Source organism: Megalops cyprinoides, chromosome 5 (assembly GCF_013368585.1).
Source record: "Megalops cyprinoides isolate fMegCyp1 chromosome 5, fMegCyp1.pri, whole genome shotgun sequence".
In the NCBI taxonomy this organism is placed as follows: domain Eukaryota; kingdom Metazoa; phylum Chordata; class Actinopteri; order Elopiformes; family Megalopidae; genus Megalops; species Megalops cyprinoides.
Genome location: NC_050587.1, coordinates 16,174,011 through 16,201,196, shown reverse-complemented (window position 1 = coordinate 16,201,196; position 27,186 = coordinate 16,174,011). Strand labels below are relative to the sequence as shown.

General features: G+C 42.7%; 1 protein-coding gene across 4 annotated transcripts in view; it reads left to right on the top strand.

Annotated features, from left to right (window-relative positions):
- The first annotated feature begins 1,176 nt into the window (after positions 1-1,176).
- Positions 1,177-27,186, top strand: part of csgalnact1a (chondroitin sulfate N-acetylgalactosaminyltransferase 1a) — a 40,189-nt gene continuing 14,179 nt past the window's right edge. Inside the window, exons 1-5 of one of the 4 annotated variants that reach the window (XM_036529656.1) lie at positions 1,177-1,433; positions 3,271-3,406; positions 13,648-15,669; positions 20,434-20,650; positions 25,826-25,927. In XM_036529656.1, coding sequence (XP_036385549.1) covers positions 15,027-15,669; positions 20,434-20,650; positions 25,826-25,927 — 962 coding nt within the window. In that variant the 5' untranslated portion in view covers positions 1,177-1,433; positions 3,271-3,406; positions 13,648-15,026. Of the gene's footprint in view, positions 1,434-1,516; positions 1,642-3,270; positions 3,407-13,647; positions 15,670-20,433; positions 20,651-25,825; positions 25,928-27,186 lie in introns of those variants that run through there. The other 3 variants (XM_036529657.1, XM_036529655.1, XM_036529658.1) reach the window with 3 other exon arrangements.

Below are 27,186 nucleotides of genomic sequence, written 5' to 3'. Positions count from 1 at the left end.
ACGCTGATGGCTAGCGATGGGAAGCTGATACAAACATTGGCAAGTCTCCTCTCTCTCCCGTCTCCTTAAAGACGCAGCAGCAGGGGTGAAGCTTCGAGAGCAGCGAGTGAATGGGCCACTGTGGAGGAGCCGCGGTTTTGCCATCCCCGCCGTTTAAACGGGGCTATGGGCAGAACAAGAGCCCCTCAGTCCCGTGGAGCTTTTCCGCTTAAAAAAGGCCTCTGAAAGGCTGAGAGCAGAATTGGCCTTTCACGTCTCGCAGGTGGCAGCGATGGGCTGGCCGGCCCATCTGCCCGCCTGAGAATCTCTCAGTGCGACGGCCTTGAAGCTCCGGTTTCAGTCTGAAACCTTATTCACCGAATAGCGTGAAAGAAGCTCAACATCCTTTGGGGATATCCTCACCGCTTTACAAAAAAGGCAGCCAAACTCTTTCTTATAAGTGTCTTATTTTAAAAATGTAATTTAAAGGGTTTTTTATTGGATTTTGTTCGGTTTACTTCAAAACAAGCTCTTGCACACAGGTCAGTACAGCCAAACTACAATGTAAGAAAGAGCTATAATAGGGTTATGGTGGGGATTGCTAAATGTTTAAGTTTGTGTGTTTGGTTGCTTGATTCTAATGCTTAATTCTAATGCTGCATGGCTGAGGTTAAAAATATATATATATGTCCAGGCTCTCAGTGCTGGGATTTGTACATCAGTGTTTTTTCCCCAGAGTGAGTACACAGTTCAGACTTTTCCCCCACATTTCCTTTTATTGGGTGGATCTGTCTAACACTGGCTACAGACATGTAAACAAAATGTACAGCAGACAAAATCAAATACCTCTCCCAAGATCGTAGATTCTTCACTGCATATCAATCTAGGGCTTGCTATCTAAGTCAGTATCAGTCCAGGGCTTCCAGTCTTGAAATATTTCACCTTGAAAGAAACCATAAAGAAAATACTCCCACAAACAAGGTACACTATGAGGACTAAATGTTGGGACCTGGGTGAAAGCTTCCCAGTGTTTCTAGTGCAAACATAGAGACTAACAGAAGGTTGCTTCAGGTAACAACTTGGCCTTTATAGTAGCAGAGGGGGAGGAGCCTTGGTTCTAGCAGGCTGGAACAGAAGCTACAGTTACACAGTGCAGTTTACTGAAGGAGCCCGGGCCACTCGCTCTCTCTCGCGCGCTCTCTCTCACTCGCTCTCTCTCTCTCTTTCCCTCGCTCGCTCACTCACTCCGGAAAAACTCAGGGAGACCAATGACGAACAGAAAGTGGAGAGCCCGCTCCGCTCCAGGCATGGGAACGTGCGGCCGCGCTCCACTCACGAGGAACTAGCGCTGCGGGAAGGCAGAGGACAGCGGCAGCTGAGAGGAAAATCAGATCATGTCAGATCTCTCCCCCCCTCTCCTTATCAGAGGAGCGCATGGGCAAGGATCGCTGTAGGTAGGTAGAGCACAGTGCCGTGGTGTAGGAAGCAGTTGCGGGCTTGCGAGGCTGGTGTGGCTCATACAAGGTCTCACATGCATGCATGGAGGCACTGTTCTCTTGCCAGAGGCTGAGTATAAATGCTCTGTTTGTTCAGTGTCTGAAGCTCTCCTCCACAAAAGCAGCACAGTGTTTTCTGGGTTTCCCCAACTTCGGTGAACAGGAGGTAAGTTTTGGGATTTTGAACAAGTCTCCGGTTAATTTCAGTCATTCAAACTGCAAGAGGCATGGACTTACCTGAGAGAGAGCAGGTATAACTGAGTACTTGTTCTCTTCAGTGTTTTCAGTAAGTAAGAAACAGCAGAGGGTATGTTTGGCTTAGAATGATGACCTAAAAGCTCTCATAAAAGCATTTGTTTCCTTGCGCAGCATGAAGAACCTTCCTTAGAAGTCTGTTTTGACAAATGAATTGTGTCAATTATTCAGGCAACATTGTGAACATAATTGAAACTGATTTACAGCCAGTACACATCAGATCTATTTAACAAGCTGGGAAATGAAGCTATTTGGTGTTTCCCTTGAGTGTGAAGAACATTTGAAACATGCTGTTGCTATCTTTCTTTAAAGGGGGTGCTTCCTTAAAAATACATTTAAGCAGTGTGTGAATTAGAATGCCTCAATGTTTGTTACAGCAGTTTTTCATTGAGTCTGTAAAACCAATGAATTCTCAGTCTGTCAGCAGACTTAAAACACTGAAAACATTGACACGCTGTATCTTATTGATCAAAATCTTGATGTACCATACAAAACCTGGGGTGTCTGAGTTCTGACTGTACTTTCCAAATGTTCACATTCCAGTGACTATTGTTAGCAAAGAAACACCTCTTGGAAAGGAGTAACACATAGGTGTGCCCAGGTCGAGCTCTTTTTAAAGCAAACACTCCTGTGGTGCTGGGGAACGGCGTCTAATAGTTATCCTGGGCTGAAGCAGGGATGACACACTCCTCCCAGAGGATCAGTAATTGCCTGGCAGTGAGGGTGGAACTGGCAGACAGAGTGGAGAGTGTAGCCCAGTTACGCAAAGAACAAGCCTGCAAGTGGAGCCTGATACCAAGACACTTAAACACTCAGTAATACTGTTTATCAAGCCCTCTCTCTTTCATGCATTTGCCACATTTTCAGTCACACCACCCCCCTCTTCTCTCTTTCTCTTTATCTCCCTCTCTCTCTCACACACACACACTCATACACGCATATATAAACACACATACACACATGCACAAACCTCTTGCAAAATGCAAATGAGAATTTAAGAGATTAGCAGTCAATCCGGAAAGCTGCAAATGCGTTAAAATGTTCTTGATGGGCCCTGGGGTTTTTTTCAGAGGTTGCGATAACAAATCAGATCTGATTTCTGGTCACAGCTCAGCACTCAGACAGGATAAGCAAGTGCAAATATAACAATGATTCAACTTGTACTTTAAATTATCTGTTTTCATTGGGACGCGGGCGTAAAATGTACAGGGTTTTTTTTTTTTCTTCAGCGGCAGATTGGTCATCTGTTGATGTAGATGCGCGCCATGCCAAACCTGCATGCAGATGGAGCCGGCCAATCTCTTGACTGCAGACTGCGGTCATTTGGCCTAATTAGCCAGAGCTGTGAAACCAGGGCAGGCTTTCTGCTGTTCTGGCCGAGCCCAGCCACCCCGTGCTCTCCCCTCCGTGAAATATTCATCAGCCTCCCGCCGAGTGCGCTGACAGGCAGGGTTACCGCCCCCCCATCCCCCAAGCCCACAGCGGCATCATTAACAGATTTCTCTTCTCCGCCTCCTCAACCCCACCGCCGGCCCGGCAGGCTGTAAACCCAATCCGCCGTGAGGCACCGCTTTCTAGCACCCTACCTGGGCTCCGGCAGGTTTCCGGGTCACCTCACCCCAAGCAGGGGGTCAGGATCCCCCCCCCCGCCAAAAGCAGCCGGCACCCACTGCACGGTGAGTTCTCCAGTGACCCAGGTGTGCTCCGTCTGATGAGTGAACCAGGTTATTATCACTGCAGGCCATCCTGTGAAAAAGGTGCCTGCATCCGCTGCGCCTGAAATAATGATTGTTTTCTGACATATTTTTGAATTGCTAGGGTGCGTTTTTGAGGGGAAACAGCCCACGTCGCTTGGCTGTTTAGCTATACCTGGTCATCATATAGACAGATGTATGAAGGCAGTCCTTTAATATGACAGTGCATGTCTCTGTGTCAGTTATTATAGAATGAGGCAGTGCACTATACAATTTAAGCCTTTTGTATGCTTGTTCTGGAGCAAAGTTGTTAGTCTCACCCCGTGGAAGGTCAGACCTTTAGGAGTCATGCTTTTTAATATGTTTTATTTGTAGTACTGAAGAGCAACCCCTATTACTGTTAACATTAAAGCATCTTTTGTAATTTTACACAGGACAAATTTGTCTGTATGGGTGGCTTGCTGATACTGAGCTTTGTAGCTCCATTTGTGTTCCAAAAGGTCAGGTCTAATGTAACAAGATATTATTTTTTCTTTGACATCATTGTTAAAGGTTTTTTTTCCAACAGGGAGAAAAAGTGTGCTTGATATAATATCCACCAGAGAAAAGGTTACTAGGACATTCAGTGTGGTCCACAAATGACTAGCCATTAAGGTACATCTTTCATTATCAATGAAATAAATGATACATTAGGAATATTTGAAGTGAAAGAGGCGCTGGAACCTTTTTGTAAAAGCCCACAGTGCAACACTATCAAGGCGAAAGGGGAAGGCCTCCGGAAGAGAGTATCATTGCATATCTGAAACCGTTGATTGGGTCGATGCTATCAGGATGTGATGGAAGCAGAACAGGAAAAAAAAGCCTTAACCATAAACCACAGGTCCATTTTGAGGGCGACCTCAAATGCATAGCATGTTGCTCAACCACAGTGAACAATCAAGATATTACAATACTCTTCTAGGCAATTGTTTTGTAAAGATAAGGTTTAGTCTCAGTCAGTTGGTTGGAGAGAGGTTTCCGCACAATAAGGATGTGGGTTCAAAGAAATGGATGACATTGTACTCATATTCTGTATCTTGAAATAGAAGTTCATTATTTGGGTATTTGCACTGGAAACCTTTTTTTGCATCTGACATATGATTGAGTCTAGGTGTATAGCCCCAATTTTCAACATGTGCTTCATTTTGCTGTCAACATCTAAACACTATTATAAATGTCAATTACACCTACACAGCTAAAGTTAAAAAAGACAGCCTTGATCTTGCAGTTGCGTGTTTTTTCTCAATTACATTACTAAAAGGTACATCTCCATATGTCCATAAGTGTTGGTTACTCAGTCAGTGATGGTTCATCACACCGTATGTCCACTAATGTGTGAAACATCTGAAGGACCCGTCCGTGATTCAGTGAGAGCCGTGAATCAGTGGATGATTGTGCTCTGAGAGACCCATCTGTAATTCAGTGAGAGCTGTGAATCAGTGGAGGATTGTACTGTATCGGCCACCGGTGATGCAAACTCCCCCGCGTGCAGCCGCGCTGGTAGCATTGTTCTCCGTAGAGACTCGGCTTCCCATTGCCAAGGTATGAGTCAGCCCCGGGCCCAGATGTGAGGGCGGTCTGCCTGCTGGATCTCAACTGCCTGTTCTGAAACTGGCCAGAGTCTCACACATTTACTGGACAAGGCCTGAGGATTTTGTGGTCTGGCGTGCCAGAAGGCCGGCACATGTTGCTGCAGGGCACCCGGAGGAACGGGGATGAGGGGCAATCAAATAACAAAGAGAGGCGTCGACTGGACTGTCTGACGGCCCCCTCTGCAGATGTGGCCTGCCGTATGGTGGACACACGGCGAGGTGAGTCGCGGACGCTGTCTGCCCGGGGGCTCGCTGGGCTGTGCTGTGGCCAGACCTCTGCGGTAGGCACCCTGGCTTTTATGCTCATTTTGGTTCTGAACATTAGCGAGGCGAAAAAACCGAGAAACCCTCTCACACGATCCAGCTGTCTGTATCCTTGTTGATATCACTCGTTTGCGTTCGTAAAATCCATTTACTTGTTCTAGAACCCTGGAAGAGCAGCGGCTGCAGTGGCTTGTTTTATCGAATCAAAAACTTGACTTGATGGTGCTGTTAGTACTGCTGTTGTCTAACATCAGATGTCTTGATGATAGGCTGACAAACGTACATGACAAGGATAAGCAGAATATGGCATTCCGGTCTGAGAGACCATACAGACTTGGGTGTTCTGCTGTTGGAATCCGCAGAAACTTGGTCTCAGCTCAATCTAGGCCAAATCCCTTTGACTCTTCACCAACTTGTTGTTTATATAAGGCTTTTAATTATACACTACATGTTATGTATTGCACAATGCATTGTTTGTATTGGACTTTGTGTGTATTGTAACTCACATTAATTACTTAGCCACCTCTTCTAAAACTGGATGAAGAATGCAAGTGTCCTTTGTTTGGAAATTGAATTAGGTTTACCATTTACAGAAATAGGGATTAGTTGTGGTTTGTCTGCATGTATGGGTTGTTTGTTTGTCAAAAACATAAGCTCTCCGGAGTGTCCAAAATGCATCAGGAAAAGCATGCATGAGTGTGCTGTGAGCAACAGGAAGCATTTAATAATAGCATACAACTTTTTTAATGTAATGCAGGTGCCAGTCAGAAGTGAAGATAAGCAGCACGGAGTCCTGACCTAATCAGTAGTAAGTAAAAATCAGCCCAGGGTCAACAGAACTTCAAAGCAGCCCCTTTTCTTGTATCCCCTCTGCTTTCTCCTTCTGAAATCAGCCGTGGAAACACCTGGGACTGGTTTGATGCCTCCCCCCTCCCATCCCCACCCCCGGCTCTCAAAGCGCCCGGACGTCCTCTCCGAGTTTGCGTGTTGGTTCAGACGGGGTCCCTTTCAAAAGCCCTTTCCTCCCTGTGTCCCTCTCACAGAGACTGGGCCGCTCCTGCCTCGCCGCGGGAAGCTTCTTCACACTCCGCTGACCTTGGAAAAATACCACAGAGAGAAGACAATAAACAAAAACAGAAGCCGCGCCAAAGCGGCGCTATTATTAGAGGGCCTCGGCACGTTTCTGTGGGCTTAATACTGCGGTTTTAATTAGTGAAGGCAGACCGCTGCTTGTTTGAGTTTGCAGTACGTGTGACCTGTTAAAGACATCAGTGAAGGGTGGAGGATGACCGGCCCCCTTCTGCAGAGCTCAGGTCTCTCAGTATTCGGACTGGGTTTGCTCCATGAATACCCATTATTCACCCCCCCCCCCCCCCCCCCCGAGAATTGAAGCTTGGCTGTTTTTGCGTAGCCAAGAATTGCCTGGCGCATAAAGCGATTCTTGTAGGTCCTGTTTGCTTCCTTGGCGAGTTACTTAATGAAAAATACATGAAATTTTACACCCCTTTGTGTCATGCTTTTTGTGAACGGAATGCTTGCTAACCCTATAAGCAAGGCTTTCAGAAAAAATTCAATGGAATGGCCATGGCTTTTTTTTTCTTGTTCATGCTGGGGTCATGGTCAGAAATGTGTTTTGTAGTGACATGATTTTACCTCCCTACCTCTCAGTAGAGAGAACTACCTCACTGCTATTCATACCATTATCCTATAATCCTATACTTCATACACCCTTACCTGAAACTTGTTTGAAGAAGAGGCCATGGCAATGGGCTTCATTGTGGTTCCAGGGATATTTTTGCTGTGGAATGTGCTGAAAGACAATTCTCTTCTACCAAATGTCTGCATGACAAGCCGTACAACAGCCATACAAACCCATACATAATAAAAGTAGACTATACTGCATCTTTGCAGTTTGTACAGTCTAATTTGTCATTGGGGATGCCCTTCTGTAAAGATACATACAGATTGACAGAAATAGGTCACTGTTTCCTTTAGGTTAGAAAGCTTTTTTTTTTCTTCTTCTGAATAGCTGAGTCCCTTCTGAGTTTGGTCCAGAGACTGGCAGAATTGACAAAAAGGGGCACCACCCCAAAAGCAACATGAAACCAGAGCACTGCATGCTTTCCTGTCAGTAATCCCATGGTAGGGGGAAGTGATATCCTTGTTTCCTTGTTATGCAAGGCTAAAGAGAATTGAGATGAACATTAATTCCTGAGTCACTGTTTTGTTAATGCATCCTCCTGACCCACCTCCATGCAGAGGAAGCTCAGGGGAATTCCCTACATGCACAGACAGCAAAAACTGCAGCCATACATAACTGTGCAGGGAGGACTGTGGCTGTTGGGGCCATTTCTGTATCTACGCATGTACAAGGGCAAAGCTCTGCTCGTCCCTGTCCTTTTTTCTACAATGTCATCATCGTTCTGAAACTTCCTCACTCTTGCACAGGTTACACAGGTTGGCCTGGATTCATATACTCTGTTTCAATGAAGCAGCATATTCTTCATCACTGTCAAAGGCTTTCTGCTTGAGTCAGACATAAGCTTTTATTTAGACCTTTCTTGCTCATGTATGTGCACCAGTAGGAGAAACTTACAGGTGTAGGTAGGTTTTCTTGATTTATATACTAAGGCCAAGATGAAGGTAGAGGTGAGGAATGCATATGCTATAAGGTCGCACATTGTCAGCAAGACCAGTGTAACAGAACAAACAGGTCAACAAAACACCAACCAATTCAGCTGCAAATACCAACAACTGAAAGACAACTGAACATAGATTTTTAGAGATAACTGTGTTTCATAAGGTTATTACTACCTTCAACAAGGTTACTGTTCCTATCAAAGTAGGAAGTCTTCTTTCAAAATAATCAAGCATCACAGGCCGCTGCAGCTTTTCTGTGTTTCTTTCAGTTTAGCCACTTCTGTGGAGAAAAATTGAAATTTGTGTGAACTTAACCTTGTTTTTGTGATTCCTTAGAGCCAGCCCCTTCAATTTCACCAACAGAACAATTAAGGGACATTGGAGAGCTGGCTAATTTCTAGAAAGCTGTTTAATCGTTCACTGTCTCAATTAGAATTATTTTTGTGAGGAATGAACAGTCCAGCATATATACTTCTGATTAAACATACAGAGAGTTTGTATTTATGAAATTAAAAGCACAAAGATAATTGGTGTGGGGCATTTTCATCAGCCAGTGGCCATCTCTCTGATATAAACCTGCTGTGCTGGAAGAAGGTGTGATTGAGGAATATATATATATATATATATATATATATATATATATATATATATACTGTATATATATTAGCATTTATGTTCACATCTTCCTCCTTCAAAGAGAATGGGCTTTGACCTCATATCATATTATAGGGTTGCACAGTCAGCCGTTTTGGAGGAAAGGTTTGCGATATCACCCAAGACCTTAGTGCTGTTAATTAAGATATCTGGTTAACTCAGCTTTGGTGTGAAAATTATGTCGTTGTGAATTTAAACATGTAGGCTATCAGTTATGTAAATCCCCTGTGCTTTGAGTATTAGTCATTTGTTCCTGGTTCCCTTTTAGCTTGATGTCTCCAGTTCAATTATGGGTAAACCAGAAAATTGAAGTCAAATGTTGTTGGCAACAGAAAATGTCTGAATATGGCTATACTGCAGAACTGAATTGCAATAGTTGAGCTAAAATGTCACCTCACTGGCAAAGGTCACAGTACACAGCTGTTTACCATCAACATCAAAGTGGCTGTATTGATAGTCTTATTTATTTACTCATACAAACGCAGCTTTGTTCACTGAAGCTTTCTCACAGCAAAAAGAGCTCTTGATGTTGAGGGCCTACGAACAAAGGATAAAGGGCTAAAAATAGCAGGAAGATCCATTACAGATAAATTTTCAGACATCATGCCGAACAAAATCACAAAGTATTGTGCTCATGATGCCTTTTGCTACATAGTTGAGACTTACAACAAAATTCTATTTGATTCGGGTTCTGATTTTGCATGTCTTCCTTATAGTGAAGATGTCCTTATAGTGAAGATCCACAATAATGTGAATTGTATAGCGTAACACTTGAATTAAAAGGGGTCACTGCGAGTCACTGTATTAGCTCCATTACTATGAAAGGTTTCATATTAAGTTAATTACATAGTTAAAAACCTATTTCACTGAGATTCTGAGGAGGGGTTTTTTATTTCTTAAAAATGAGATTTGGTGGTGGTTTCAGAATTAGTTTCTCTTTTCACATTATTAGACCTAAAACACTGAACGGACGTTAGTGCAAACACGTCTCGCAAGGCTGCTTGTTGTACAAACAGCCTGGGCGGTTGTAAAGAGTCCGCTCAGTTGTTTGAACACAGGGCCAAACCTGAGCCATTGCTAAATGTCAGTCACAATAATTAGGCAGGGATCAGAGGGCTGTTAAGCTTTTTTCCTCTGGATATATAGGGAATCGATCAAGAGCCTGTCAAGCTCAACTATTCCTTTATCAGAGAGCCACTTTGTTATATTGTCAGATGTGAGCGTGTCTTTTAGACATTCAGTTTAGCTTGGTCCTCCCTTGGTATCAAACATTTATGGCTATTTTGTTTTTGTCACTGGATCAACAGAACATGAGATCAGCAACCAGTCTAGAAAAGGGAAATGTGCCAAAAGAAATTAAAAATGAGACATAATTTCTTGGCTACAATACAAAAATTACATGCAAGCATTGCTGCTGGGTTATTTTGTGTATCTGTAAATAAACACATATGGCTGACCAGCCACAGTACCTGCTACGACCATAACCATTCTGGCTGTCTTTCGATATCAAGTCCTACAATATACACATTCATGCCAACAATTAGTATGGACGTAAACCCTTACGAGAAACATGAACAGCATCATTGGAAGGAGAAGGAGTGAGAGTTGTTAAGCACAAGTCACAAGCCCTTATTGTGATCACAGTGAACCACAGAGTTCTACAGACTCTTGTCCAATAGACTACTTTTCAGGATGTGCAATAGCCCATACCTAATACACTAACAAAAGCATGTAAAATATACACAATCTGGATCAGCCGGAATATCCAGATGAACACGGCATGGGTTACGCCATGTTCTGTGGTCAACATTTTGGAACCATTTTTGAATCAGTGTTCTGGAATTTGTCAGGGCCTCACCACACATTATTCCATATCCCATATTTCTTCAGGATCTCAGCCAGTCATTTCAGCACAGGTCTCATGCCACACAAAACAGTCACAGTCTGTGGTCTGAACGATGTTCTAAGTAGGTGCAAATAAATATCGGATACTGCCCTTTAAACAGATTCCTTTACCATAATATAATCCCTCACAGGGTGTGACCATAGCTCAGAGCTCCAGGGCAGAATATGCTATGAGCAAAATCTCAAAGTGAAAGAAAAAAACTTAAGAGGCATGGAAAACACGGCAGTTTAAGAGATTATCTTATTAACTGGCTGATAGCTCCATTTGCAGGAGAGCATGTTTTGTAAATTGGCACTGCGTGTAAGAAGAATAGGCTTCATAAAATCAAATTGGAGAAGAGCATGTATTTAATTTCAGAGCTGCTTCATCTGCTCTCTAAGTACTGAAACAAAATAACACTGTGTTTAAATGGAGTCTTGTATTGGGTACTCACGAGAATGGTATTAAGATGCTTTTTTGGCTTCTTGAAATGATAAATAGTTGTTGAATAGCCTTTTTTTAGTGTTCAGTTTTATCCAGGCCGTCAAGATAGAGTTCAGAATTCACTGCAAACATAAGTAATCCTTTCATTAAAACCAGCCTCCACTAGCCCTATAAAAGGGCTAATTGTGCAGTATGTCAACAGGGACGTGCACACACACACACACACACACACACACACACACACACACACACACTCACTCATGCACTGTCTGTCTCTCAGAGCTCCAGTAGAAGCCTTGGTTGTTGCGCGTGTGTTTGGCTACACTGCAGTATAGCCATTCCTCCACAGTGAGGAGAGTTTGGCATCCCTCCATGAGGCCAATTTTAGTGTGTTCTCGCTATTTTCACACAACTGCTACAACATTGTTCTTTACTCGAGTTAGACAAGGATTTCAACACACCATTCTGGGCTTGTTTGTGTTCACTCTGTTCTGAGGGAAACCAGGGGTTTACTGTGGCATGTTTTCGGACATGGCTTTCCCAAAATAATGAACCATTGTCAGCTTCTGATGATTGAGTTTTAAATACATGGGAAGATCAAAGTTATCACTGTTGCCTAGTAACAGTGAGACCAGGGGGTGAAAAGTTCTGATTCATGCGTAATACACTTGCTCAAGACAGCTTTTATCACCCGGGAGACTGCAGACTCTGTGTTCCTTTCTGGCCCTGCAAAGGAGTTCTGATTTTAATGATTGTACCAAGGACTTTGGGTGGTGGGACAATTGCTTCACTGTCTGTTGTACTCTCAAAAATATTTTTACTCTAGTGTCTTGCACCTCCTGAAAATTCCATCTGTACCACTATAGTCTCCCGTTGTGATTTTGCCGCTGTCTAATTAAAAGTAGTAATTTTACAAATGAAACCATTTGCCTAATCTTTATAAAAACATGAATCGAACCATTCTAGAGGAGAAAATAACCATTAGCTCCAAAGTACCCATAAGGATTGTTTAGCCCTTCCTTCTGTTTTGGAAAATGGTGACATACATTTATGAGATTTATAATAGTGGATGATTGCAGGGCTCCAGTAAAACAATTTAATTGTTAAAGGAACAATGACAACATAATCTCTAAGTTATTATGAACATCTGGAATTGACTAACAAACCACATGTATCAGGTAGGAAAGTGTTTTTCCATCAAGAGCCTAATATACTGGAAATAACCCTTGGCCCATTGTTGTTTACAAGTTTCCTTTTGTATTACAATTCAGCCTTTACCCTGCAGCATACAAGGTAACTCAGGACTGTCCAACTGCGCAGACAAATACAGATGGACAGTCCTGTCACTAGTCATTTATCTGCTCAGGATTGTCCAACTGCACAGATAAACACTGGTGTACAGGCCAGCAACTGTCATTGGCTATTTTTGTAAGCAGGATTGTCTAACTGTGCAGATAAAAATATATTGACAGTCCTGTGAGGACTTCCATTGGTTATTTATCCGCGCAGAACTGTCCAGCTGTCCAACATTGCATCTGAACTTGGGCCATGAGAATTCCACAGGGTATGAGCACACGAGGTCTTGAAGGTTTTTTTTCACCATAGGCTATGCCAGAGCAGTGTGAAGAGCCACAGGCGGACCAAAAAGAGGAGTTCTGGCAGTCTGACAGGGCCTCAAAACCACTTACGATCTTTACTCAATAGTTCAGGGTAGTGGGAACAAGAACTATGCATCTCATGTCTGCTTTATTCAATGAAACAGAATATAAGCAACTGACTAACATGTAGACAAGCAGAGTTTTATCTCAGATCAAACATACCTACTGTTGGCTATTAGAAATATACACTGATTAAATTAAATCATTTCAGTAACAATGCAGAAAATCTTTGTCTTGTAATTCCATTGTTGTTGCTGGGCTGTGTGGACAGCAGTGGGGCGGAACTGTCCCTAAACCAAGAAGGTTGCAGGTTCAAACTGCCAGATGGGCTTTGCTGTTTATGCTATTGAACACTGCACAGGAGAGAACTTTATATCCACTGAAAACTTGATCGCTTTATGGTCCTTAATGGATTTACAGATACGTGAACTTGTGATTCAATAGTGACTGACCACCGCATTATGCTGTACAACTGCCATTCTCATGCTGCCCAAGCTTACTTATTTAGCAGAGCCTGTGAGGTCAGCCTCTACAAGTCGCAGAAATCAGTTAACAGCATGATTCATCCTACATTCATTAGTATAAGGGAGGTCTGGCAGCCCACATGCAGCAGAGATGTTTGTTGGCTGTGTAACATGTTCTTCTCTATGGAAACCTTGGCTGTTGCATTATTAATGTCGCTCCAATTGGCTGAACTAACCCTATTAACAATTTTAATTCTCCCTCCATGTAGTTAATTAATGGAAAATATATTTCACACTTGAAAATGAATTAAGACATTTACAGGTCAAGGTACTGTCATTTGCTTTGTTTTTCATGTTATCGCAAATGCACCACAATGCAACAGTGACCGTTTGCAAAGTCAGCAAAGGAAAGGAAAGCAAAGGAAATTACACTTCAGTAAACTTAAGTTACATCACATCAATGAATCTGTTAAACTGGCACGCTGCCATTCTTTGAACTCAAACAAGACCCGACACACTGCCACCAAAAATATGCTTTTAAAATGTCCTGGAGAACTAATTTAAAGTCTCTCTCTCATTACAGGTGGCTTCGAGGACCCAAGAGAGGATGCCCTAATTGAAGCAATGGACATTTTTATTTTTGTTTTTCACTTTGAAGAGACCTCAACATACAAAGATATATGAAATAAGCCACATTATAGTGCATGTAGCTTTGCCTATCATTTTCAGTCTATATAACAAGCCACAGAAGAACCTCTATGAAACCTTTACTGTAAAGATATTAGTTATTCAAGCACATTTGGTATTAGAAAATATTTTTTTGCTGGCAGTATCTGATAAGACATAAACTAGATGTAATCATTTGAGTGACATACTTAACAGCTTTAGGACATTCTGAGCATTGCTTGGACAGCAAATGGATGACAGAGTCTTCCTAATGAAAATGATCTAGCGTGCATGAGCTTTTGTTCCTGATCTGAACGGACAATAGAAAGCAAACCACAGATTTAGGTCACGATGTTAAGCAAACCTCTCATTATCAAACCTGACATGGTCCAACAGTAATGGTTTTGTGTGGCACGGTAAGCAAATGATGTTGTAATAGGGCATGAGCCGCAATAAAAACCCTGCGCTAGGCATTTCTGGGTTTGTCACGCAACCTTGCCCTGCAATGAAAATACTGACCAGACAGATGGACTAGAAGTGCATCTGACAAACAGGAGACAGGGGCTGTCAGAACTCTTAAACATCAGACTGGGTTTTTCACTTATGGGAAAATTGCTTGGATGAACAACAGCTGAGAGTGCTTACTGGACTGGATGTACATGGACTCAGCAATATCTAGTCAGCAGCCTGGCCTTAGGAAGAAGCTAGATCCCAGACTTCATACAGAGGAAGTGAGTAAGCACAGTTCATAGACTCATTAAGGACATTATACACTGGTATGCTCCAATCCAACTACATGCGGCACACTTCTCAGTACGAGGACAGCAGTCTGGCACACTATGATTCATGCAGCTTGACTGTGCATGCAATTTGGAGTAACCTAAAACATCCACTTGAGACAGCGGGGGATACAGGCAACCCAATTAGTTGGATCGTTTTTATATGAAGGAAACTGAATGTTGTCCAACAATTTTTTTCCTAAAATGTGTCTTCGGTAATGGTGGTTGAAACACCAACACAACATTCCATGTTGTCAGATTAAGTAACATCAAAAGAAAAATCGTGACAATCTTTGATAGCTGACCACCTTTTGCCTTTTAGCTACTTTGTTTTTCCACACACCTTCAGGAAATACGATCCTAAAGGCCCCACGGTTTCTTGTGTTTTGCAAGGCCTATTCATGGTGGGACCCTGGGTTCGGAGGTAGGGGGAAGAACACGGGACGGTACAGCATATCTGCAATGCCCAGCTGCGACCGGGGCAGGTGGGGCCCCTGATGTAGCAGCGGGCGGCGCAATGTTGCGGAGGGGGCACGTGGCCTGGGCGTCGAGGGTCGGGGTGGTGCTGGTGGTGGCCTGCTGCTGCCTGTCCCTGCTGTACGTGCTGGCCTGCAGCCCGCGCTCCGACGAGAGCCGGGCCCCGCTGCCCCGGGCCAACGCGCCCACGGGGAAGGACGGCTTCCAGGCCCTGCTGCAGGAGCGCGAGGAGCAGCACCGGCACTACATCAGCAGCCTGAAGAAGCAGATCTCCCAGCTGAAGGAGGCCCTGCAGGAGCGGAGCGAGCAGCTGAAGAGCGTGCAGGACTCCCTGGAGAGGGCCGCCGGGGCCCCCGCCGTGGGGCTGCTGGACGGGGCGGCCGAGAGGGGCCACGCTGACCTGCAGGAGTTCCTCCGCACACAGCTGGGCCGGGCCGAGGTGCACACGGGCACCAAGCTGCCCAGCGAGTACGCGGTGGTGCCCTTCGAGAGCTTCACCCTGCAGAAGGTCTACCAGCTGGAGACGGGGCTCACGCGGCACCCGGAGGAGAAGCCCGTCCGCAAGGACCGGCGCGATGAGCTCAGCGAGACCCTCGAAACTGCCCTGCAGGCCCTCAACACCCCCCGTGACGGGGACAGCACCCAGCAGAGAAAGGTGTATTCACCCTCCGACTTCATTGAAGGTGAGTCACTCCAATACTCGCAGACTGCACCGCATTTGTTTCCTGTTTCCGTGAGACAGACTGTACCATAAACCAAAATACAGTATTTGCATAGTTCCACACTAGCCCAGTCATGTAGTAACAGGTAAAATATGCTGCAAAAAACATCTTAACTGAAGTCACAGCAAATAAAATCATTTGATATACATGTAATAGAATGATGTATTAACATTCCAATCATTATTAATAAAATTAATGGCTAATACTTGGGTGGTGTCGAAAATGTATTTATATTCAGTGTAATTAGAAAACATAAATATAGATGCAATATTCTTGGACCACATTGTTCATAAAGACTTCAGACAGACCACTTAGGCTGCAATGAGGAAAAAAAAAACAGTTTGAATACACTGATGGAACAAAATACTAAGAGGAAGGCGGAATTGAAAACAGAAGATTTAAACATTTCTGCTTTTTTACGCCTTAGGTAATTTAAGATTACTCCATTCATTACGAAACCTGGCTTCAACAAAATTTCAGTGTCTGTATTGTTTGCACTGTCAAGTGCTCCAAACAAGCCAACAAGAATGAGAAAGTTGCCAACAATAACCTTGTCCAGAAACATGAATCATCTTTGGATAGGATTTATATTCTCTGACTCAACAAATCTTGCTTTGCTGGCACTCTGTGTCACATTGTTACCATGTGAAGTACAGTGCCTTCTGTTGTGTCTTGGAGTACGTGAAGTTTTGAAAATAATGTGACATTGTCAGACAGTGAGAGAACTGCAAGCTTCAAAAGCCCCAAAACTTCATGGTCAACAAAAATGCCAAACATTTTTCATCATATTCTCGCAGACAAGACAAGTTCCAAGGCCTGACTTGCACTCAGTGTGCTTAAAAATAAAGTTAGAACGTACTGAGTTCGCTGCCTTCATGTTTTAGGTTCCTGCCAATCATCATACCGAAAAAGGAAACATGGCTGAACAAAGGGTTTTCTGTTTTGTTGGTTGGTTTTTCTTGCTTGGGTGAGCTCTATTTTCACAATAGTAATGATAACCGACTCCAAATGACAGAGTTGCCAGACATGCAGTTTCTCAGGCTCCTCCTGCTGCTTGTGCCAGGATATCCTGTTAGTGCACATATGATGATCCAGCATAGGAAATGAACACAGCTGCATCTGCTTTGATTGTATTCGTTGCCATGGCTCTTCTGCCTGATGTAGGCTGTGATATACAGGACAGGCCTACTCCTGAAAGGTCATGCTTTTCTGTGGTGGCTGAGTCAACGCAGCTGTTTCAGCCTATAGGAGTGTGCCAAACAGGCCATTATGGATCATGTGTGGACAAGTCCGGAAACCTGATTTTCTTGATACACAGAAATAAAACCAGAAGATTATGACATGTAAACAAAATATTTCCCTATTAGTCTGGTACGTTTATATAACCGAATCCAAACCCTACCACAAAGAACTAATCCTCTCTGTCATATCTCATACAACACATCTTTATCGTCATCTTGGTATGCAAGTTGTGTTTTTAAATGGCCATTATCTGTTTAGCTGACACCCATACCCGAAGTCAATCTCACTGCTTACATACACTAAAGCTAGATATTTTACTTAAGCAGCACAAGTTAAATACCTCCTTCATGGTTACAGTGGTAATGACCTTTAGGGCCACATATCTTGTTTTTTTTTTCTTTCTTTTTTTGTGACATTAATGTTCTGCTTTTCTGAGAGGAAACATACAGAGACACAAAGGCTTAAGTTCATCTTAAAAAACTGGCCACTGAAGCAAACCTACAGGTTTGGTTTGGAAACACCTCCCAAAGCTGGGAAATTTGGCAGCTTTGAATTTTACAGATTTTCAACATGTGATTGTGAAATACCCATGTGTGTTGTTGACTGTTTAAATCAAACATAGATATTGGTTCACAGTGCTTAACTGTATTTTCGTGTTGTCAAGTTAGATTTTACCTCTGCCCAAAACAAAATGACACTACTAGCAACTCCTGCACAAACCACGCATCCTGTGTAAATGATGTTTCTGCTTGACATAACATAGAAAGGTGTCTGTTTGATGAGTGCCACCATAACAGGAAGTGAGTTTGTAAATTCCTTGAATGGTCTGATCCAACAAATCAATTCTTTCAGGCTGCGAATTAGGTAAAATAGTTGGTCAAATCAGATATTGTGTGTAATTTCCATCCTGTAAGCCTATTATTAGCTAAATAAAGACAAATGTCCTACTTCTGAAATTTCAGAAATTTCCATTTCAGTTATGCAGTTTGTAATGAAACAATTGCATATGAAAGAGCATAACATCACTAAATGACTCCTTTGTTTTTTTAGTTCCTTATTCTGTGCATGCACACGTGCATGTGTTCGTGCATGCGTGTGTGTGTGTGTGTGTGTGTGTGTGTGTGTGCGTGCATGTGTGAATGAGTACATGTTAGATCACAGTGTGTCTTCTATCAACAGTCTCAGCCTTCAAGGGGTGTAAAATCCCCTTGAGGGGTCCGTTTAATGACACACTCATGGCGGTGGTTAGGTAATGGCATTCCTGACTAGATCTGTCTTTGTATGTCTTACCTTCCTTTAATGTGCCCTCAGTAATTTATCCTCACAGTGATATGAATGCTTTTAAGGCAAGCAATGATAAAACGAATTCTAGGTGCTAGTTTGGGAACAGTCACATGATATATTCCACTTGTGTGAACTACACAACTATAGAGGTAATAATATTTAATAATAAATATGTTATGATAGATGATGCTGTTGTAAAGGTATTTATATTTCATCTAGACACTGACATACATGGGGCATAACAGCATCAAATATGTAACTCACTGAATAATGAGGCATACAGAAGATTTTCAGTGGAAAGAAAGAGCAACCAAAGGACCAGAAAATGAGGGAATTTGGGAGTAGCTAGTGGGAACACCTAGAAGGATGAGAACAGATATTGAGATTGGAGAATTCTTCCTAAAGAACATGAATTATGCAGCATTGAATATGTATTGACATTGACTTTATAGTCAGCACAAATATTGGCTGTATCAATATTTAAGCTGTCCTCCAAAAAATGGATGCCTAATTATCCCATGAAGGTTGAAATTACTAGAATCTAGATTGTGTTACACAACAGCTTTTTGTTTTCACTGCACCGGATTGGTGTTAATGAATCATTAACTTTCTTCACAATAAATGCAAGCATAAGCTGTTTCAAAACATGCCATGTATGTGAGCGATCCATCTGTGTTGCTAAGATTGAAATTATTTTTCAAGATAATTTAGTCCAAGTATGACTAGACAAGGAAGGATTGCAGGACAAGCATCATCTCTCACTATCGACTTTTCATTAGCCTTTCCACATGGCTCAGTGCAGTGTAGACACCAGCATTGCATTTTGGCAGCAGCATTATTTTACTGGTTTCACAAGAGTAGTGAAACCATAGTTAATTTGCCTTCAGCTCTTTCCATTTGTAACTCAAGATAGTGTAGTTGGTTTTGATTGATCATCTTCTCTAAGCTGGCTACTGTTTTCAAGAGGCTAGAAAGCCATGAAAGAAATATAAGGCTGCTAATCCCCCAAATACGTCTGCATTGCAGAGGTCTTGTAAATTTATTCTTGCTGTTTCTGATATCCAAAATCATGAAAACCAGTCAAGGGAGAACCTCAGACAGGCCTTCGGATGATAAATCTTTTTTATGATCCATTGATTAATACAACATCCAGGCTGGTTTATGATGGTAGTAAATTGCCCAGACTTAACTGAAATGTATTTTAAGTATGAAGATGCATCACCTGCATAAATGCTGATTTTACTGTGTGGAATTCTAGTTGTGATTTCCAAAACAAGCCTTTTGATGCGCAGCAGGTCAGCAGGTTGGTTTTTTTTCTGAAAAGGAACAGAGGTCGCTGCTGTTTTTTCAGAACTGCTCAAGCCGCGTGAAACAGTTAAAGAAAGGGCCCTGTTTTAATACATTCTTGGGCGTGTGACCATCCTTGCTTGGCGTTATTGCTTTGAGCCCAGGAGCGGCTGTATCTTGTCCAGATATAAAGCTGCGGGTGCAGTCCCTGCCAGCTCCTTAAATGCTCTCATTCCCTCCCAATTGTCATGGGAATGTGATTGAGTCGTTACAGTAAATTACATCGGCCTTCACTTCTCATGAATTGAGACCAAGTCATTTCTTATCCACAAAAAAGCAGAGCTAACCGGCTTTCACGCAGTGTGAAATCTCCTTTTTGTTATTACAAACCACTCTTTCTTTCCAAAAATCATTTCGCATTGCTTGTTGAATGGTTCCCTTACCTTAAAGTTTGAGCGTCTGCTATTGCTGACACATTTTAGGTTAAATGCCCAGCTGACTCATGCAAAAAATAATATTTGCTCTCCTCTTGGAATTAGCACTAGTGTAAAGTATAAAGTATTTTGCTTTGAAAACATTAGTAATTTGTCTCTAGATTTTGTCATTTCTAGGAGATGCTTTTTCCTGGTCTCTATATGTGTTCTCTGTTCTTAGTGTATTCTCTGCTAGGCTCTGCCATGGAGAGCACAATGATTATGTGCAAAAAATGCTGGCTGAAATAACAACTGTTTTGCCATTTCATTACTCATATCTCTCAGGGATCTTTTCGACAGAACTTGGAGATCCTGAAAGCCCTAAGGTCCACTAAATAACACACCCCCAGTGCACTAATAATAGTGGCATTCCTTACCTGACCTGCCTTTGTTGCATTCTGACCTGATGTCTTACAGTTCCTTTCTTCATTCTTGGCAGGGATCGCTCGGACAGAGAAAGACAAGGGGACTCTGTACGAGCTCACCTTCAGGGGCGACCGCAACCACGAGCTCAGGAGACTGGTGTTCTTTCGCCCGTTCGGCCCTCTGATGAAGGTGAAGAACGAGAAGGTCGACACGGCCAGTATGCTCATCAACATCGTTGTACCCCTGGCCAAGCGGGCGGACAAATTCCGACAGTTCATGCACAACTTCAGGTGGGATGCGACCTTTTCACCTTCCTGTCAATGTCCTGATTCTTTGTTTCAAAAGATCAAAATGGGGTTACTTTTGGATTATTCATTAAATCAAAGCCTTAAATTACTACATTTTAAATATCCCATGATACAAATCACAGCAAGCACAGTAAAAGCAGTATATCACAACATTACAGTGCCAGTTCCAGGAATTAGCCTGGCCTCCAGTGTACCTCTCTCTTTGCCACCTCAGCTGGCTCCAGAGTGCCGTGGATTAATTAGCCAACCAATTATGGCCTCATGGAACAACAAACATTATGCTAATGGCCACAGCTGCTGACATAACAACGCACTGCACTTTTTTAGGGCCAGAGCGGTTGTAACAATGCACAATAGTAAGTACTGTGCATTGTACCTTTTTGTGGAAGTTGGAAACATACAGTTTCTCTAAAAAGACTGCCACTCAAACTGTCACTAAATTGTTATTGGGCTTGGTGTGCTGTTAGCCTATTCACACACTATGTGCTGTAACTCAGGCGGCATGCAGTGAATAACTATAGCCTAGCAGATGTATACTGCTATGGATCCTAACACTGCAGCTACTGGATACACCTCTCTGTTATTTCAGCCTTCTATGATGTCACCATATATCATATTACCCACATAGACCAGCTGGAGTGCATTGTCCCTGTTGACTTCTACTGAGGTAGCTAACTTGCTGCAAAGAGCAGGGGGCTCTGTGGCTTTGTATTGTCTTGTTCCATCTACTTTAGCTTCACAATATACTATTTATTTTACCTAACTGCCTTTGCAGCAGGCGGGTTGAGCCAGACAGGAGGCAACCTCCCCCAGAAATGAAGCAGCATGTTTGTCTTATTTGATACAGTGTCTTACATTTCCTTTTAATGAAATCAATTGATGAAATATCCTGTGGCATAAATATCTATGATTAGCTGATTAGCCACAAATCCTCTCTGAAAACTGCTTTACAGTTTTATCAGAGTAAACCACAGTATTTCTTGATAACAGCTGAGTATTTCACCTGTGGATTTAATGACACAGTGGTTAATGAACAAAACAGCCTAACATGTACAGCCTTACATTTTAAGTAATTCAACAAACTATTTTTTTTCTCATGAATATTCACCATGCCCTTCAACAGGAAGCTGTGCATACATATTTTTCCCAGTACTGAGAGCCAATTGTGCAGAGACATGTATGGAATATGAGACTGACGTGGTTTTCAGCTGCTATATGTCAACCTTGCAGTACCCACTGTCCTAAAAATAAGGCACACCTTAGTGAGGTAGGACATCCTGTTCCCCTTATTCCCTTATGCCATGTTTTAATTATGCACAAACTAGGAACACTGTACAAACTACTTATGCATTCATCAGCATATTAATTCAAATGTGTTTAAACAAGAAAAAAGAGTCTTGATTCAACAGACTTTGAAACCACCACAAATTGATTTAACATGGTTTTAATTCCCTGTGTCTCTGTTTTGTAATCAGTAAGAACCAACTAATAACAGGTTATGTTGAAGGTGTATGCAACAGTGAATGCATCTGTGGACCTGACATGAGAACAAAACTGAAAAGAGGATATAAATAAATACAGCAACAAGACACCCACTTTTTTGTGTGAGTGTGTTTTGGGAACCGAGCGCTATTTGTAATTAAGTAAAAGTATATTCATCGTCCGTGTGGTGAATTCATCGTCTCTCCATTAGAATGTGTCTGGTTCAAGGGCCTGGAATTTCACATGGGGGCTGCACTCTCTCCATGCGGGGCCTGTGTGGAGCTGCCAGTTGTCTGCCCCAGGCAGTACTTTGCATGCAGGTACTGAAAAGGGCGTCCACTCTGCTCCCACACTGTCTGGTCTTAGCATAGCTGTCTCCACGACTTCCTTCCTGCCTCTCCCAGTCACTTGACTTGGACCTTTCTTACACCGGCAACAATTATGATTATAACCAAGCTGAGACGGACGCAACTGGTGTCAAGTGTGTTGTATTTCAAGCTTATAAATAGGTTAATGTGTGCTTTTGGTGATTTCTGTATTTGGAGGGAAAAGCATGCATGGCACACTGAAGAGTTGCCAATACAGTAGTTATGTACTTAAATTAATTATGATGGAAGATAATGATAAGATATTTTTAAAGTGCAGGGGCATAAAACTCCCTTCTACATGGTTCTTCATTTCCCCAGTATCTTCAACATAAATAATTGAATAATTTATTCACACAGAGCTCGATCCGGAGCCAGTTAGCACTTGATGTATTTCGCAATCCCCACAATAAGGGGAGCTTTCATTAGGACCTATAAATAAGGCAGTGAAAATCTACAATTTAAATCACGCTGAATATGAAACAAAAGTCCTCTTCATTGGTGGAGATTCTGATGACTTCAACGGTTTTTTCAAAGCTCTTACTGCTCCTTTGAAGGCATGCCATTTTTTTTGAGTTCGATTTCCCAAGAAAAAGGCTGAACTATCTCGAAAACTACATTTTTTTTACAGGGAAAGGCAAAAATATTGTCACACAGTGCAACACAAATATTCATTTTGCACTGAACACTGACACATGCATGCATGTATTGAAAATAATAAACTGTTCATGTGCACACACACACGCACACACACACACACACACACACACACACACACGCACACAAGACAGCTAGTCTGTTCTTATCAGGATGGGTGACTCAATTTAATGAGTTTGAAATGATTTGGCTCACTTGAAAGGAAGCCTCCTCAGATGATGAAAGGTCAGGCTTTCTGACCCTGGCTGCTTCTGTTAACACCCACATTAACAGTTCATGTGGGAAAGTGTCAGTGAAGGTACTGTGGCGGGAAGATTCTCATTGATGAGGAGTGCCAGCGTGGCAGCTGACTGCATTGCGGAGCCCCCCATTATTAGTTATTTATTTACCTGACAGACCCCCCCTATTGTTGGCAACTAAAATAAATGTTTTTTTCATACTGTACAGGTGTACACAGGCTTGACCTGCGCTTAAGCTGTTCTGCTTTAAGTCCCTTGCTTGAGTAAAACAGTGGTAACCCCTCTGAGAATCAAACCTGTGTCACCCAGAATTAAAATCTGCAGCCTTGTGGTCCATAAATCCAGGTTACCACCACGCTGCCACCAACTCTAGCTGCATCCCTCTACCTGCCCTCTCTAAAAACATGCATTTCTGCCTCTCCACTCCTGAGTCTTCCTTCCAAGGGCAGCTCTTCACAAACCAGAGCATGCCTGAGGCACCAGGCTGTCTCCTTTTACAGTAGATCATTACAAGGTCGCTGTGGTAGGCAGGACATCAGCAATTGTGAAAAAAAAGAGTGATGATGCACTGTATATACACAGATAAACAGATGGGTTCTGGGGTCCGGCGCGACATATGAGGAGGTGCACTGTACTGCCTGGTAATTGCAGTGTCTGAGCCAAGATGGCCGGCCATGCTGCAGCATATCTCAAACGTTTCCATTTCTCTCCCCCCTCTCACGCACCTCTGACAGCTAATCAATAACCACGGGCCTCTCCAGGTTCCCTGGTGATAGCTCTCTTCCAGGAGGCCATCTATTGCGAATGAGAATTTGTCTCTCCCAGTATCTCGCTGCCCTCTCTGCCGGTCTGTGTTTTTTTTTTTTTTGCATGCCTCGCAGTGACGAGAAAAGCCATTTCGCTATCCGCCTTTCGTGCACGGCGTTGTGAAAACTGTTGACCACCAGTGCACGCGGCAGCCACGGGGCTCATCAATCCCCCTGTCGTATACTGTAAGGAGGCTTAAAATCAAACGGATTGACAGTGCAATTTAAGCACTGGGGAAAGGGGGGCGGGGGGGACCTATGCAAATCTATGGGACAAATGATCACAGGGGCGCTTAAAGAAGAAAAGTTTATGATAATGGGATTATGTGATTAATCTCTTTGAACTGAGCTATGTTTTGTACCGTATGAAAGTAAAATAAGATTGTCTGACAATCCATCAAAATCCCTCGGTGCTGTGAAATGATATTCAACGGCACGCTTTACTCGGGCAAGTAGACAGTGAGGGTTCAGCTGAATACTGAATTGCAAAAGATAAAATATGTTTCCTGCCTTTTGTTTGTTTGTTTTTTTTTTGAGTAAAAACATAACTTTCATTTTAACCATTTGCATCTCACCACGATGGAAACAATGAAGCAAATCATGATCTAAGCTCAACACAACACTGTGAACATCTATGATACAAATGAAATTAACAGCAGATACTATTTGTGGTGACTGAAATGTATTTGTTGTGCACTTGTGACTACAGAAGCATTGTGCAAAACAGATCTGTAGAAATGGTCCATTCTGCCCTGTCTCTCTGGGTATGATTGGACAACTGCAAAAGATTGTGGACATAGAAAAACTGGCACCTATTTCCACTCAATAAGCCAACGTGTATTTTGTGCTATTGCCTGCTTGTTTGTTGTTCCTTTGCCATATCTCTGGGTACACAACCGGGATTCTGAAGGCACCTAAGGGATTCTGACTGTATTAGATATCCCAGGAATAAAACAGCAGAACCTAAAACAATACTGTGGTCAAACAGATGCTCAGACAGTTACATGGAGGAACACAATGACAGCCTCAGCCTGAGCCCCCCAGCACCAGGCTTGAACTGCGAATTAATGCATTGTTTCATTGGGAAGGGTGAGTGAACTTCAGAAGAGCTGCACAGTGGGTGGAAGACTTACCGCTCTGTATATCCAGCTGTGTGGCCCGCAACAGGAATTTACAATGCACCTCTTGTGGAGCGGAAACGCAGCGCTATGGTTTTCAACACCAAGCTGAGAACTTCCTCAAGCGTTCCGTGGTACCTCTTTACAAGCCTGTAAATCTGCCTGTCGGACTGGAACATGTCACCCATAACTGATTTTTTTTTTTTCATGATGTGATCAGGTAGAATGTACTGATTGTTCAGAGGAATAACTGGCTGGTATTGAACAGTATGGAAATGTGTTTTAATATATGTCAATAGAAGCTAAAAATATGGTAAACATGTGACATAAATACATTATGAATTCTTTATGTACATATTTGTAGCACATTTTTCTGACCGTTTCTATCTAGAAAATGTGTTGCACTGTATTTGCTTTCTGTGCGGGTAGTCAGGCTTTAGCTGGCATGTCCCAGGTCGACCCCTGACGATCAACCCTTTTATTATTTTAGAGAGGTGTGCGTTCGACAGGACGGGAGGATTCATCTCACGGTGGTGTACTTTGGGAAGGATCAGATGAGTGAAGTGAAGGGGATACTGGAGAACACATCCAGGTAAGGGAGAGATGCTCTGCTCAAATAAGCCCTCCATGTGGGAATATAAGTAGGCAGCGAGGCATCAATCTCAGAACTCAAAGAGTGAGATATGTGAGCTTGTTTTTTACGCATGTTGTTGTGTAACCTGCCTCTAATGCGCTGAACGTGGTGCTTTCTGTTAAAAACACAACAGGCCCTTCAATTTATCTGCTTCTCAACGCAAGATGGAAGCCATAATGATATTTCATTTTGATGCAGCGACAATTTAAACCAGTTTTTCAAGGTTTGTATCGACAAAAAAATAAATTGAATAGCAGTCTGTATTTGGCCATTTGTAAAAGTATCATCAGAATGGCATACCCCTACAGAAAAGCTATTTTGCATAAGTAATCTTTAGCTAAATTCATTTTTGCCTTTGCACATTTATATTTATAGAATGGTATTTTTTGAAAGATCCGCAATGTATCCACATGTCAGAATCGATTATGTTCATCATAACGTCATCCCAGTTTCAGCATGAAATGTATGCCTTTTATGAGCATAATTCAAAAACTGCCAATAAATAAATCCACTCACAATGGCTTTTTCTCTTGATGAAGTTGAAGTGGTGATACATTTTGATAAAATGTAACTGCATATTTGGTTTGGTTCTATATTATAAAGACACCCTTGCAAATAGGCTCTCGCGCCCAGGACATCAAAACAAATAGCGGATACACACAATGCATTATTAAAGTGTTTCACAACAACCCTTCACTCTGATGAATTATGCAACAGCTCCACAACCAGCACTGTGGGCTGACCTTCTCGCTCATGTCCAAAAATTACAGGTCTTTTTGGTCAGGACTGATGGTGTCTGGGATAACATTAGGTCACAGGTTTTTTGACAGGCTGCTGATATCTGGCAGACTGCCATTATCGCTGCACCCTTGCCAGATGGATTCCTGCGTTCCGGGGTACTTGATTGAATCTTCGATGTCAATCTGTGCCCAGAGAAACTAGGCAGACGGCCTCCCGAGGGAAGCTCATCACAGCGCATCTGAAATCATTGTTAATAGATCTGTCTAACCCGCCGGTATTTTCTCAAAGGTCTGCCGCAGTGTTTTTTTCCCCCAAGGGAGCTTCCAAGCCCCTCGCGGTGTACAAGGATACAAGGAAGAGGAAAAAACTGGGTTTTTTTGAAGGCTTTCAAAGTAAGCATCAGGGAATGATTGGTCCTGTCTTTCTCGTTAAGCGAGTCATACGAGTCCTCTGGGGCCAGGATCCTGCACGTCTCA